Genomic DNA, 14638 nt, shown 5'->3' with positions numbered 1-14638 from the left:
AAACAGACACAGTTTAACATTGCAGATCAGAGACACACACAATAACTAGCCTATTACTTCGTCTTACGATATATTTCATAAAAATGAGTACATTTTTTAACATAAAGTATTATAAATATGAACATTAAGGATAACATTCATAACAAAGACATTAAGGAAACTATATTCACATATTGTTTTTATGTCTTACTCTTGAAACATTTTGCTCAGTGATCAAAGCATCAGCAAAAGAGCGCATGCGCGAGAATTTCACGGAGAGAAGGTTACCATCTAAAATAAGGCAATCAGCATTCAAAGTCGACTCGTTCGAAAATGGCGGCACGAAAGCGAAGTATAGTCTGGTCATTTTTCCAAGCGGAGGATGAAAGAAGAGTATTGTGTCTTCTCTGTATGAAGACGGTTTTGTATTTTGGTCACACAACAAACATGCTTCGTCATTTACGAACGAAACACCCGTCAGATTTTTCCTCGTTGGACAAAAGAAAGCCCGCGACAGATGCGGTATCCAAACGCAACGACACTGGTTGCGTGGAAGGTATGAAAGGTTCAATTATTATCTTGTAGTGTGTACCATTATGTACACTGTCATGGTGTAACGTTACTGTGATATGTCTATGATACAACTGGCTGGGTATGGAACTTAGAATCGACACCTCGTATGTCTTCTGTGGTTTGTGATGTTTTCCCTTCCATTTTGGCCTAACGTTACTTTGCACGTGCTTATATCTTACCACCAGTGAGTCCAGGAGCTAATTTAAAGGCGCTTTATCGTTCAAAACTGTGAACGTTGTGATTGTGTGATTCAGTATCGACTCTTCGGTAAGAACGGCTTCGTTTAACAGAGTCTTGTGTCAAAGTGACGAGAGTTTCGCCTAGGCCATGGTTTTGGGTGGATGTCGCAACGACGCCATGTTGCTTTTTTCCCAAACTATTGTCTATATTATGTCGCTCAATGATAGAAGGCTAATTTAGCATATTTTATATGATCATCATCTCAAACGAATTTCCCCGACGGGAATCGATTCGACTCGTTCAGTCAAACGAATGAATCTTTTGAATCGTGTCGCTGATTTGGATCGGCAATATACGGTGCTTTCTTTGACTGAAAGAGCCACCCCGCCCCCTCCCGTTCAGAATAAACGGGACAGAAAACCTTCAACGGGAACGACCCCATTGTGTGCGAAATATAAAGTCGTATTATACACGAATTATCAGTGATTAATAAATTACACAATGTCATTTTCTAACATCTTATTTGTATTGAGCAGTAGGCTATTTGATCCGAAATTGTCACGTGATGTACCATCTGTCACATCCCCGGATGGGCGCGATTTTTATTTTTTTTATTCTAAAACTGGTCATTGGCTAAAGCCAAGATTATTTGTTTCTATAAAATTTTGTATGTACAAAAATGGATAGTAATGGATAGGAAATGCTTTGATGTACAACACCTGTTAATGTCTGTGATCAGCTTCCATAAGAACAACGTTATGTTCCGTCATCAGACACCCCAGGTGAATTAACCCTATGGAATTAACTAACGTTACTAGATATCGATATACCCAGTTGACTGATTACATTAAGAATTACAAACATTTTTTGTATTTCAAGTTTTCTGAAATATTATGTTCAAATATGCTATTAGGCATTGCATCTAAAATAGATCTTAGAACAAAAATGTGAACATTGGATTAAGCCAGGTTAAACTTTTTTTTCTTAATTTTAACAAATTAGATTCAGGTTTTTACAGGGGGGAATTTTGGATATCTCTTTATCACTCGAAAATACTGTCTCAGCCAGAATTTTTTTTTTTTACACAAATTCTTAGAGAATTCTTTTTGTATATTATCAGGCAAATTATATATGAACAAACCCCTATTTAAAAACCTTCAGAACCATACAAATATTTACTTTCAACTAATTCTATGTTGGGACGGGTTGCACGGTGGCTCAGTGGGTAGCACTGTCGTCTCACAGCAAGGCCTGTTCAAGGCTTTGGATGCTTGGATGTTCTCCCTGTGTCTGCTGGGGGTTTCTCCGAATGCTCCTGTTTCTTGCACAATCCCGATACATGCCGCATAGGTCAATTTCAAGACACTAAATTGTCCGTAGGTGTGAATGCGAGCGACGATTTCAAGCCCAAAAGCTCTAAAAGTCCCGCCCAAATCATACACTGCCAAAAGAATATGATAGAATTCTATTGTCATGACAACCAAGGCGTACAAGTACAATTTACCTCCTGAAAACTAAATGATGTCAGGAGAACAATGCAACAGGAAAAATTATTGAAATGAGGCAAATACAGTAAAAGATAATTAGCAGATGACAAAAATGTTTCACTATTAAAGCATGTCAGATATTTGCAAACGGCAGTTAAGATGTTGTCCACGATGCTGGGTTAGTCCCTGCGATCTTAATAAAGATAAAGCGGTTTGGATAATTCATGGGAATGATGCTAAAGTGTTCTTTTGGTGTGATTTGCTTGTTGAATTCCCTGACTGGAGATTTCTCTGCAGAATCATGTATAATGTAATTTTTCATCACTATTTGAACACTATTTGAAAAATTAAAAAGTTGATATGTCGACTGATAGCTTCAACAAAAGTATATTCCATTGATTAACCACTTCTTATCTCAGAGTAGGTCTGTCTTTGTTTGAAGGTTTTTAAATTATCATTAAAAATCAATTCCCTTATGGAAAAAATTTAATGGGATTTTTACTTTTGGAACCCGACTTTTGCACTCTAGTTAATTGTTACTTTTGTTGCACAGCAACGTTCTGTTTTGTCATCATCTAGCTGCAGGTGTACAAAGTTCAGTCAAATTGAATGAAGTGATGGGGCATTTTAAATAACCAATGCACCTTATTTTTTCTTCCTTTTTTTTCTGTGCCAAGTTACAGTGTTAATGGACGAGCAGCAGGTAGAGGTGGAATCTGTGGGAGAAGATGGTGAAATGGATGGTGCCATCAAAGGGATCCTTCGTGCTGCAGCAGGAGAGGGGACAGCTGAAGCAGAGGTGGCTGATGAGGAAGGCGAGGTGCCTGTTGATGAAGGGGATGGGAAAGAAATACAAGAGGATGAGACCCCAGGTAATACTCGCAAGTGGAGCTCCGTGTGGGTGCACTATCGAAAGCTTGGCCAGGAGCCACGAGCCCTGTGCTTGCTCTGCATGGAGAAGATCCAGCACCGGAGTAGCACAAGTAACCTTATCAGACACCTACAGCATAAGCATCCCAATGAGTTTGCACAACTTGAGGATCACCCACAAAAGCGGCCTAGCAAGCGTAAAGCAGAAGATCCGAGCCGACTTGCTTCCTCTCCCACATTAGCGGGCGGGACTCCGACCAGATCACACATTGTGCCACCTAAGCGTGATGTCCGTTTGCCCTGCAGTACCAGCCTAGATAGATACTCGGGTATAATTTGCTTTTAACTCTTCTTGTCAATATACATATTTACATTTTGTGTGAAAAGGATGTTGTGACGGGGTTACTACAGTTAACTAGAACTAAAACCATTAAAAACACTAACTTAACTGATGTTAACTCAAATTAAATAAGATATACAAACACCTTAAACTTGTACAAATAACATGTCTCTTTTTCATTTTTAGTGTATCTTAATAATATTCTATAGTATATAAAATAAAATGACAAAAGCACACCACACACAATTGTTAATATTAATATCACAATTGAAATGTTTTCCTCTTAGGAGCTAAGTGGTCTGAGGGTGTGCGTATATTGGAAAGAGAGCGGGAGCTGACAGAGGCGTTGAGGCGTGTCCAGCAGGAAGAGGGGCGGAGCATACAGCTGCAGAAAGAGTTACTGCAGCAGTTCCGTGAAATGGATGCTGAGCGCCGAGTGCTTCAAAATCAGAAATGTGAACAAGAGCAGGAACATGCAAGGTTGCGAAAGGAAAGAGAAGACCTCCAGAAGGAGAAGAACGAACTCCAGAGGGAAAAAGAGGAGATGCAGAAGGAGAGAGAGGAGTTGCTGAAAGAGAAAGAGGAGCTAGAGAAACAGAAACAAGAACTGGACTCCTGGAAAAATGCTCATGCACAGGGACAGACCGCTGGATTTTACAATTGTTGATATACTTCAGTATGTCTGTTTCACAAGGAAACAATGATTTCCTTTTTATGGAAATAGTTATTTCTTTATCCTTTTTATTTTTTACAAGATTGCTTTGGATTTGGGGAATGGGGTTGTGGGGAGTGGGGGAAATGCCAGGGATGTTGTATTTTCTTTAGCTAAATGAAAGTTTACCTTAACCTTCCAGGATTTCAAACACGTACATGCATGCATGCAAATTATAGATTTCCTGTCATTAAATAGAGATTAATAATGAGAAGGCCTTTCATGTCAGATAACTAGAAAATCAGTTTTCATTAGATCTACTCACATGCTGTATATATACATGTATATATGAGTGTTAACACAAAAAAAGTTAATGTTTGATCCGAAATCGACCAGTGTGTGAATGTATTCAAATGTGTTTTTGTACATTTATGCACTGGGAATAAAAAAAAAGCTATAAGCAAATTTCCTTCCTCAGTCATTTGGGCTGTGTTTTTGTTATTATTTTTGTTATTATTTGTTTTTGGAGTTGATAACGTATGTCATGACTGTCATGGTTCTAATTTATAACTTTAGAGCAGAGTTTTGCTTAATGTGAAGGCTGACAAGATGGTGGTACTGCATTAATATTTATTGTGAATAATTCAAAATAATTAGTTTTTAGACACATTTGCATACTTTTTTCACTCTAACCCGGTTTTGTACATTTTACATATTTTTGAGAGAAAACGGGAACCTCAAATACTTGTCAATATTTATTTCTCAAAGCTTTCAAAAACATCCCAGTTTGCTTATGTGGCAACAAAGGATTAGTGTTAAAGAACGAACAAAATAGATTTGTTTTGACCATACAGTGCAAGTCAGTGGTCACCAAAACTGATGTCAAATATAATTTGTGTTTGGCAGGAGAAAGTCAGTCATACAGGTTTGAATGAGCAATATGAACGTGAGTAAACGTCAATTTTCATTGTAGTCAAAACAATGTAGGAAATTATTACTGTTTTGTAATTTCGTATTTGTCTTTGAATGGCTCCTTTTTAGCAGCAATACATTTACAAAAGGAAGCACGAGCCATTTTAACATATTGCTCCTCCTTGTTCATATTAAAAAGAAAATGTGAAAATCGTGAATTATGGCCCTTGTCACTTGCCGTAAAACGTCAGCTCCTAACGATCACGTGATTTGTGTCACTTACAACCACAACGCAAAAGATGTCTGCAGAAGGTTAATTCCGTTAATTCGACAGTCACAACATTTTGCCGAGGAGCATTTCCACCCACCGCGTCTAATTTGCCGTCAAAATGGTGAATTTCTGTCCTCAGTGTGGTTCAAAGTTACAGCCTGGGTTCAAATTCTGTCCTTCATGTGGTGGGAGACTCCCAGAAGACGCAACAGAAGCTGAAACTTCACAGCCATCCGAACCATTTCCTAACTCTGTGCTTTCGTCTTTGAGCGCCATGGAAGGTAAATATGGATTTAGTAGTTCAACCTTATTTTAATTACATGTATTCGATAGGTTTCTGAAAGCACTACAATTCGCTGATCAAAGAGGCAGAACAAGCTGATTAAATAAAGCAGACAGGCTATGAAAACCGAATGATAACACCATTTTTTAAACCGAAATGATTTGTCTGTGTCATCTAACTTATACACTAATGTTACATGTTTTATGATATCTGTTAACCAGAGATAAACTGGCTCTCTCAAATTAATCAATAACCCTGAGATAAAATAGATTATAGTTTTTTGGTGGTGTTTTGTTGTTGTTGTTGTTGTTGTTGTTGTTGTTGTTGTAAATCCTATGATGGTCTCTTGTACTACTAGCAGACGAGTTTAATGAACTAAAAAGTTTGGGTTTAGTAAACATTTTCTGTTGTTGAAATTAATACTTTTATCCAGCAAGGATGCATTAAAGATTTTTTAAATTAATCTGCGATTAAAAACATTTATAATATGACAAAATATTTAAAGTTCAAATAAATGTTCTGTTGAACCTTCTATTCTTTAAAGGAACCTGATTTTTTTTCCCCATTTCCACTAAATTAAAAAGCTGCTCAACTATCAGCATTGATAATCAGAAATGTTTCTTGAGCACCCTATCAGCATATTAGAAAGATTTCTGAAGAATCCTGGCTGGAGTAATGATGCTGAAAGTTAGGCTCTTTTTTTTCACATGAGTAAAACAAATGTTTAATATGATATGTTAAAATAGAAAATGTTTTTTTTATTGTTGTAATATTTCACAATATGACTGTTTTATTGTATTTTTGATCAAATAAATGCAGGCTTGGTGAGCTTAATAGACTTAGTTTCAACAACATTAAAACATCTTCCAACCCCAAACTTTTGAATGGTAGTTTATGCAGAATACATGTACATTGATGTATATGCCATGACTGAGCCTCCTTTTTTGACCCCAGTTGTTGCTTTTAAAATGTGTAATGGCAACACAGTAATCCACTTTTTTTATAGTAGTAGATTCTGCTGGAGACTCATCACAATCTGCACTGATTCGCCCACCTTTGCGTTCGACACGGCGAAAGACCTTGAATAGCACAGCCATGGACTGTATAGGTGTGTCTCTGAGTGTTTCTGTAGTGGAGACAAGGGCTTTGTAGACTTGCTATGATTTTTGTGAAAAACAACTGCTTTATTTCAGATCAGAAGTCTTTGCCGTCTTCTCGAAAGCGAAAGACAACCCCCCTGGTTAAAGAGGAGAAAGAAGTGACAAAGAAAACATTGTCCATAGTAACTCAAACCCCAGGTAGACACACTATAATGTAAAACGCTAGACTATATAAAATGGTATGTTTTATTATAGCCAAATGTAATAGAGCAGATTTTCATGTTATTTCACAGAGTAAACATAAAGAACGGTCATAATTACTTGTATAGAAGTTTTCTGCTAAATCCAAATCAAAAGCATTATAACATTAAATGTTGTAGGATTTTGTGTGAAAGACTTTTTCTTTATTCCAGGTAAGAAGTTTTTGACATCTCCTGGGAAAGGAAAGACATCCCCCCTGGTTAAAGAACTAGAGGAGGCGAAGCAAACTTGTTCGGTTACACTTCAAACTCCAGGTGAGATGCCGCGTACTGGGAAACTCTGGATGTAGTCTTTAAATTTAGATTTGGTATCTTTTTTTTATAGCTTAGATAATTAAAGCAGAATTTCTTGCTCGGTCATATAGTAAATTGCAAATATGACCGCATTATTAATAATTTCACACACTATTGTAAATAAATGTTATATTTATATTCACAGATTTTTATTAGTGTGCTGTGAAGTATTTTGTGTGCTGCATTATTTCAGATAAGATGCATACGATGTCCCCTCGAACATGTAAGGCCTCCCCCCAGGTTAAAGACGAGGCGGCAAAGCATACGTCTTCAGTTATTCAAAGCCCATGTAAGATGCACTGTATAGAGGGAAAACTGCTACATTTACATTGAAAAATAATACACGATATCTAAAAGTGATTGTGATTACATCACATTTCTTTATTGTGTTTCATACAAAATGGCCAAATAGCATAATGTTGTTATTATTTGGGTTTTTAGCTAAATGCAAAGGCAAGAAGCGGTTGTGCACCGTGGAGCCGGTCCAGGAGGGTCTGGTGGTGTGTGACCAGTCAAGCAAAAAGTGGAAGCTGGTTGAACTTCTGTGGCAAACAGAATTAGATCTGACATATGCAGGTAAGATATTTGACTATCAAACCCCTACGCTCCACATTAATGGGATGTGGGTCAATGTATCCATCTGTGCATCTTAAATCCTTTCATCATTTTTCCTCAGATGGTTAAGACAAAGATAACAGCAATGCAATAAATGTGACTTATGCATCTAAATATTGTCTGTTTAATCTAGTGTGCCAGGCAAATCAGCACGCAGACTCAAAGGAATGCAAGTACATGTTGAGACTGGTGAGTATTGTGTTCACAGAATGTAGCCTGTGTGTGTTTGTGAGGTAGGCCCTGATAACTTTAGGTTGTCTTCCTCAGGGTGCTAAAGAAGGACACCTGTTCAATGAGCAGAACTTCCATCTGAGGGCAGCCAAACCTGATGCAGGTCAGCCATTTTAGAACTTGCAACGAATATATACAAAACTAGAGGAAGTATAATGTAACTATGCCACCTTAAAATAAAGTGTAACCCTTTCTTTCCTTTTCTTTGCCAATAGTGGAGAAATGGTTGAAATTGCACAAATTGGACTTCCTTGGGATTCCATCATGTGTAGGATTTGGTCTCCATGAAGCATCTAGGTATGTGGAATTGTATGAGTCTGCACAGAAACCTTTATAGAATATTATACTAAACTACCATTAAAAAGTTTGAGGGGTTTGAAAAAAAAAAAAACTTGTATTAAGCAAGGATGCATTAAATTGAACCTTTTATGTATCAAATAATTTTTAAAAAGTGTCACGGTTTCCACAAAAATCTTGAGCACCACAACCATTTTTTTAACATTGATAATAATAAAAAACGTTTCTGCTTGATGCTGAAAATTCTGCTTTGCCATCACAGGATGAACTGTTTTCTATTCGAATATATATTTTAAAAGGTATTTTTAAATTGCAATAATATTTCACTATTACTGTTTCTGTATTTTTTATTAAATAAATGTAGCCTTAGTCAGCAAAAAATACTTTTTTTTAAAAACAAACAAACATAAGTATAGATAATATAAGTACAGATGTCAATACATAGTGAGAAAAGCCCCCAAGTGAAGATATTTCAAGAGATTACATTGTGGCAGACTAGTAAAATATTAATTTGCCATTACAAAAATGGTTTATAAGCCAATATAGTTTATTTATTTCCATATCATAGAACACAGACTTAACATTGTCCTTTAGCCAACATCAATTAATTTTGCAATCGAGTTGTCAATTTGTCCGATCAACAGTGGGAGATGTTTTCACATACAGCGCGTTTCCGCACCCCATCTACTTTTCTTAATGCTAGTCTATGTACACGTGCAGACTGATGTCTTTGGTTGTTGCTTTGCATTTCACTGATTTTCATAGTCTTGTGTCATGAGCGCAGAGCAACGCATTGAAAGATTGTATGTAAAGATAAAAACACTTCAATAACAATGACCCATTGTGGAATCTAATTGTATCTGTTCTGTATACACTTCCCTGTAGGTTTTTAGTGTTTCCCAGCATGGGCGAACCACTGCAGACAGCCATAGATGAAGGCACCGGCTCTCTCTCTGAGAAAGCTGTTCTTCAGCTTGCACTACGACTAGTGAGTGTACCATTGAACGACTTTACACTCAGATTTGTTGCTAATGCCCTAGCTATGCCATTCTCTATGAAAAGGCAATATATATATATAGGATGTGTATGTGTTTTGTAGTTGGATTCACTTGAATTTGTCCACGAGAAGGAATATGCCCATGCAGACATCCATGCAGGAAATATTTACATCACTGACAGTGACACAGAGGTCAGTAAGCATGTCTCTTATGAACTGAACATAAATGCTTTATATATCATTCAAACATTAAAGTGTTTGTTTTGTTTTGTAGGTTTTCTTGTCTGGCTTTGGTCATGCGTTTAGGTTTTGCCCTGGTGGAAAGCATGTGGAGTACCGACAGGGTAGCCGCACTGCTCACCAGGGTAACATCAACTTCATCAGCGTGGATTCTCACAAGGGAGCTGGTGAGCGTCAGTTGTTCATTGCATTATTTACATTATCCATGGCAGAAGCGAGTCTAATTTGCATGTCTGTGGTTTTTTGCAGGTCCCTCTTGTCGCAGTGACCTGCAGTCTCTGGGTTACTGTATGCTGTGTTGGCTGACAGGCTCACTACCCTGGAGTCACCTCTCTCACACAAGCTCTATTGCTGCAGAGAAAGAGAAGTAAGCAAAACCGTGAAATCACCTTGATTAGTGGCCATAAACTGCTTAGACCGGTCTTTAGTGGTGGAACGGATCACAAAATTCACGGTTCGGATCATTTACGTTTTTTTGAGCCACAGATCGGATCATTTTTTGGATCAGCAAAAAAAAAACATCAGTCAGTAATAATATAAGAACTAGGGGTGTAACGGTACATGTATTCGTACCGGACCGTTTCGGTACAGGACTTTCAGTACGGTTCACATGTGCACCGAATGCAATCTTTCACGTAAATTAGGCTAGTTTTGTGTGCGGAATATGCGTCAATTCCAAGTTTCCACACGAACATATTAAGTGTCGGAAGTCTCCGCGTTGCACTGATTAAATCTGATTAATCGTTTTTGTGATTCAAATACATGTAAAATATTACCATAACATCTGTCTTCCTGTGTGCGGAAATTAGAGCTTAGATCGGGCCCAAAAAATCAAGCCCGACCCTACCCGAGCCCGTGCACGTTGTGTCCGAGCCCGGCCCGGCCCGACACATTAACTGTGATTATGAGCCCGAGCCCGATTTAAACCCGACCATCTGTTTAATACGTGGGCCGTTATAACTGACGTTCTCAACTACAATTCCGAGTTGTTTGATCTAACGTTACAGAAATCTGTTTAGAATTATTCTAATGAATAATGCAACAAGGACGAAGCATGTAAACTGCGTTGTTTGTTTATTCAGAATGGAATGGATCGCAAGTGGATCCGACTGAAGAAACGCAAAAAAAACGTGATCAATGATGAACACAGAAAATGAACAAGAATGAACGTTGGACCTACTCTAATATAATTCAACAAGGTTTTAGAATATAGAATATTTTTTAAGCAAAATTGCGTCCACAGTTGCTGGTTTTAGAGCGGTCCTCCTCTCTCTCTCTCTCTCGTTCGGCGCTGCTGTCATAGGCGAGCAGCGCACACACGCACTCGACAAAGCCAACACATATGTTGTCACTGCCCACGACTTGTTTAAATGGTTCCATACCTCAGAATTTCCACCAAACTTGCTCAAAGTTAATTCTCCTGTTTTTATTTATTTTTATTTACATCTTCAAGCTTGCACTTGAGTTACACAATACAGCACAGTAGTCCCGGTGTGATGCGTGCGAGTGAAGGAGACGCTGCGCATGACACGTGACGTGCTTTTATCAAGGGCCCGGCCCGACACGGCCCGAGGATAGTGGCGGGAAATATCGGCCGGGTCGGGTCGGGTCAAGTTCGGGCCCGGGCAGAGAATCTAAGCTCTAGCGGAAATTTGTTTGTTGCTGTGACAACGAAACGCGTGCATGCGCGCCTGTGTTAAGAACGCTTGTTGCTCCATGCGCGCTGATGTGCTCATCTGTTGACATTTCCAAATGCCTTTCAGTTGCTTAATAAAAGCGGGCTTTCCACACAAACAAACGTACATGTGTCATTAGTATGAGAAAAAAAATGGGATTTTAACTCTCGGGTCGGGCTCGGACATAAATATCTTTATGCCTGTCGGGCTTGGGTCGGGTTCGGTTACTGCGGTCTAAAATCTACTGCATAAAATTCGGCCCGATCACCACATACACGGCACGCTCGCTTTAGCCCAGCCTCTCGCTAGCTAGCGTCATGGCCAATATTGGTTTAAGAGTATTTTATTTAGTGGAGAACTTTGCAGCAGTATTTTTTATTTCTTCTTATTTTTTTATTTTATATATTTTTTATTAAAAAGTGTGTTTAAAAAAGTGTAAACAAATTGTTAAAAAAAGTTTATAGTAAACAACCAGCAGTTTAATGTTTTGCATTTCTTTCCCTTACTGTACCGAAAATGAACCGAACCGTGACTTTAAAACCGAGGTACGTACCGAACCGTGATTTTTGCGTACCGTTACACCCCTAATAAGAACAAATACACAAATTACAAGCAGGGATGAATACTAAATTACAAAGTCTAACAGTAGTATTCAGGTTCAGAAATTAATAATTAAGCCTAAATGCTAAATTTCACTGTAGAAATTAAATATAGTTTCTTTAGTATCTTTGTTAAAGCTGTATTTTGTTGTTTTATTACCATGAATGACACACACAGCAGTAGGAATATTAGGTGTGTGCTGTCACTTTAAGACCGACTGACCGAAAAACTGACAAACATTCAGTTTCTTTCTCAACTGTTCACTTATGACCTAACCGAGAAAAGACATGCCGTGGGGCCTGGTCTGTACGGATCACGGATCAACTGCGATCCGTTCCACCCCTACTAGTCTTACAAGTTAGTCATCCAATTTATTTTCTTTAAGACTGGTCATAACTGGTCATAATGTTTTTAAGTTATTTAAAAGGGCTATACTATGTAGCTAAACCCTTGTTATTAGCGACACTGGTGACCATTAAGTCAACAGCAACGTATTGCTCATGCTCCCACTGGTGCACATGTAACATACAAGAAGCTGAACGCGGTTCAAGGCCCTGATATTACTCATGGAAAAGTTATCTTGGCTTAGAAGTAAAAGGAAGTTGGAAATAACTTTGCAGCAAAATACTGTTAATGAACATCCCGACGCTACTGAGAGCGACGTTTAGATGAATTGTAAATATGTTGCACTTTCCTCTCAAAAACGAGAACGCACAACAAAAATGTCAGCGGTGAGAAAGCAGCTGTTAAGAAAGCATCTGATCATAGTGATATGAATGTTTGCACCAGCTCTTCAATTCATCAGCCTCACGTCAACAGGTCATTGAAATTACCCTGTTATGATGGTTTGATTATAAAGTATATTTGTAACTATTCCAAAGGACCACCTTCTTAAAATATAAACGAATGTGGCTTCCTAAATTACTAATAAAAAATAATGAATAATAAATGCAATTTTTTGTGATATTTTTTCTTCAATAGAGCCATTTTATCGTTTCTTTGAATGTTTCTGTGAACATAGTATCCCCTAGTACCAATCATAAAGGCATTGCCTAAAAATACATTTTAATTAAAAATAATAATAATAATCAGTAAGAAATCATTTTTGCCCTTCTATACTGCTTCTGCAAATAGGTATATAGATGCCTCATTGGAAGTTCATAAGCCATCCACCATATTGGAATGGTCAAAGCTGTTCTGTGAACACTCAAGAGCAACTTGACACTGCGTCTGCAACCTTAGTTATATGCATGTATGAATATATCTATATCAACAACAGACTTAAGCAGATGATTTTGAAAATTGAATATGATTCTGGAATGTTGATCGTTCCAAGACCCATTTCAAGCTTTTCAATGTGTCATCATGCATATCTATGCTTCCTTTAACTTACTCCTGAAACTTGCTTTTGCTGTGCTGTGGATATTGTTGGCTCTTGTATGAAAAATTGCTTGTGATGTTTCTCACTTTGAAATGAAAGCATCTCGGTGACTAAATTAAAAAAGAAGGTTGCTAGCCCACAAGGAAAGGCTCTGGACAAGGTGCTTTACTTCAGGTGAACTGTCGTGAATGAAAACCTAGCGCTTTACAGAGGAAAGGCTGCTGTTATGTCAATGTTCTTCTATGTGTAATGTTTTCTGCCTGCCTACAGGTTTATTTCTGATATCCCTGGACTTCTGAGTTGCTGCTACAAACAGAAGAAAGCTTCAAGTGAGCATTCATTTTTCTATATTAATCATCCTTGTATGTTTAATATCAGTGAAGGTATGTAATGTGTTTATGTGCAATTTAGGTGCATTACAAGAATACCTGTCTACTGTGATGACCCTGCAGTATACAGAGAAACCAGATTATGCACTTCTGAAAGCTGGACTTCATGAGAGCTTACAGAAAATGGGTGGGAGTCTGAAGGAATCACTGAATCTGTAGGTAACATGTATTCCCATATTTAAACAACTACTACAGGATTATTATGGGTGTCACATTTCAAGTGCTTTATTGTTGCCGTGAATATGAAACCATTTCATTCTTACATATTTCAAAACGGCAACATCTGTAAAAGCTGTAAAAATAGAAAAATTATTACAATATTGAAAAGAAATCATTACACCACTGCTGAAATTCGCCATGTCAGCAAGTTTTTAGTCCTCATTACTGGGAAGTTTACAGTTGGAATTACGATTTAAAGATGCATTCATGAGCAACTTCCAAGTCGGTAACTTGTTCATGCCTGACAGCCAGCTAGGCAGCTGAATTTATTTATTTTTTTATTTTTTTTACAGGTGAAACCATAATGAGAAGAGTTAATAGGTGTGGAATGTGGCTTTAATTGTTTTATGGAATGTTTAAGAAAGCTTTTATGTTTTTAAAAGCAACTTTTATTGTGTTTTTTTACATTTGTATTACAGTGCAAACTTTGCATGCTTGTTTGCTCTCATACATTGTTTTAATCTCTGATTTATTTCATCATTGTCTTTTAACATTTTGAAATAAGAAATAAGCAATGTTTAGTTGTAAGGGTAACTTCATGGGGTTTTATTTATTTATATATATACAAATAATTTCTCCCTGGTCTTTATATACAACTATTGCATTTCAATCTATCAATGTCAAATGTACTTTAGGAAAAGGACATGTTCATGTTGTAAGAGAAATATTTTTCCAATTTTTTTCTCATGTTTTCATAAATTGTATCGTACCTTGCTAAAAAAATAAAATAAACAGCAGTCCTCAAAAATATGCTTATCTTTTTTATTTTTGATCATTGCGCACAAATACCGC

At 37.4% G+C, this 14638-nt stretch overlaps 2 protein-coding genes across 5 annotated transcripts; both read left to right on the top strand.

Annotated features, from left to right (window-relative positions):
• Positions 1-236: 236 nt before the first annotated feature.
• On the top strand, positions 237-4569 carry LOC306985499 (uncharacterized protein; the record flags this gene model as incomplete). The annotated part of the gene is given in 4 exon segments (XM_079587826.1): positions 237-283; positions 285-535; positions 2897-3418; positions 3717-4569. Coding segments are annotated over 4 exon segments (1200 nt in total). The 3' UTR covers positions 4097-4569.
• Positions 4570-5213: 644 nt separating this feature from the next.
• On the top strand, positions 5214-14606 carry vrk3 (VRK serine/threonine kinase 3). Of its 4 annotated transcripts, none has more exons than XM_079587745.1 (16): positions 5214-5545; positions 6554-6655; positions 6741-6845; positions 7061-7162; positions 7395-7490; positions 7643-7777; positions 7950-8005; positions 8084-8150; positions 8263-8344; positions 9230-9332; positions 9444-9533; positions 9616-9748; positions 9831-9948; positions 13509-13567; positions 13650-13782; positions 14140-14606. In XM_079587745.1, the coding sequence occupies exons 1-16, from the start codon at positions 5383-5385 to the stop codon at positions 14141-14143; spliced, it is 1548 nt and encodes a 515-aa protein (XP_079443871.1). In that variant the 5' UTR covers positions 5214-5382; the 3' UTR covers positions 14144-14606. The 4 variants fall into 4 exon arrangements, with proteins under 4 accessions (XP_079443871.1, XP_079443869.1, XP_079443868.1 ...); XM_079587743.1 differs by having other exon boundaries at positions 5239-5545; positions 6557-6655; positions 14140-14589; XM_079587742.1 differs by having other exon boundaries at positions 5239-5545; positions 13650-13786; positions 14140-14589.
• Positions 14607-14638: the final 32 nt, after the last annotated feature.

This window comes from Phoxinus phoxinus, assembly GCF_949152265.1.
Source record: "Phoxinus phoxinus genome assembly, chromosome: 2".
Classification (NCBI taxonomy): domain Eukaryota; kingdom Metazoa; phylum Chordata; class Actinopteri; order Cypriniformes; family Leuciscidae; genus Phoxinus; species Phoxinus phoxinus.
This window is presented reverse-complemented; position numbering and strand designations above follow the sequence as displayed.

Excerpts from the sequence above, each read along its gene's own strand:
- vrk3 (XM_079587745.1), top strand. The coding sequence starts at position 5,383 with ATGGTGAATTTCTGTCCTCAGTGTGGTTCAAAGTTACAGCCTGGGTTC. Across the intron at positions 8,151-8,262 it reads GGCAGCCAAACCTGATGCAG|TGGAGAAATGGTTGAAATTG; the intron begins GTCAGCCATTTT and ends CTTTGCCAATAG. Across the intron at positions 9,333-9,443 it reads TTCAGCTTGCACTACGACTA|TTGGATTCACTTGAATTTGT; the intron begins GTGAGTGTACCA and ends TGTGTTTTGTAG.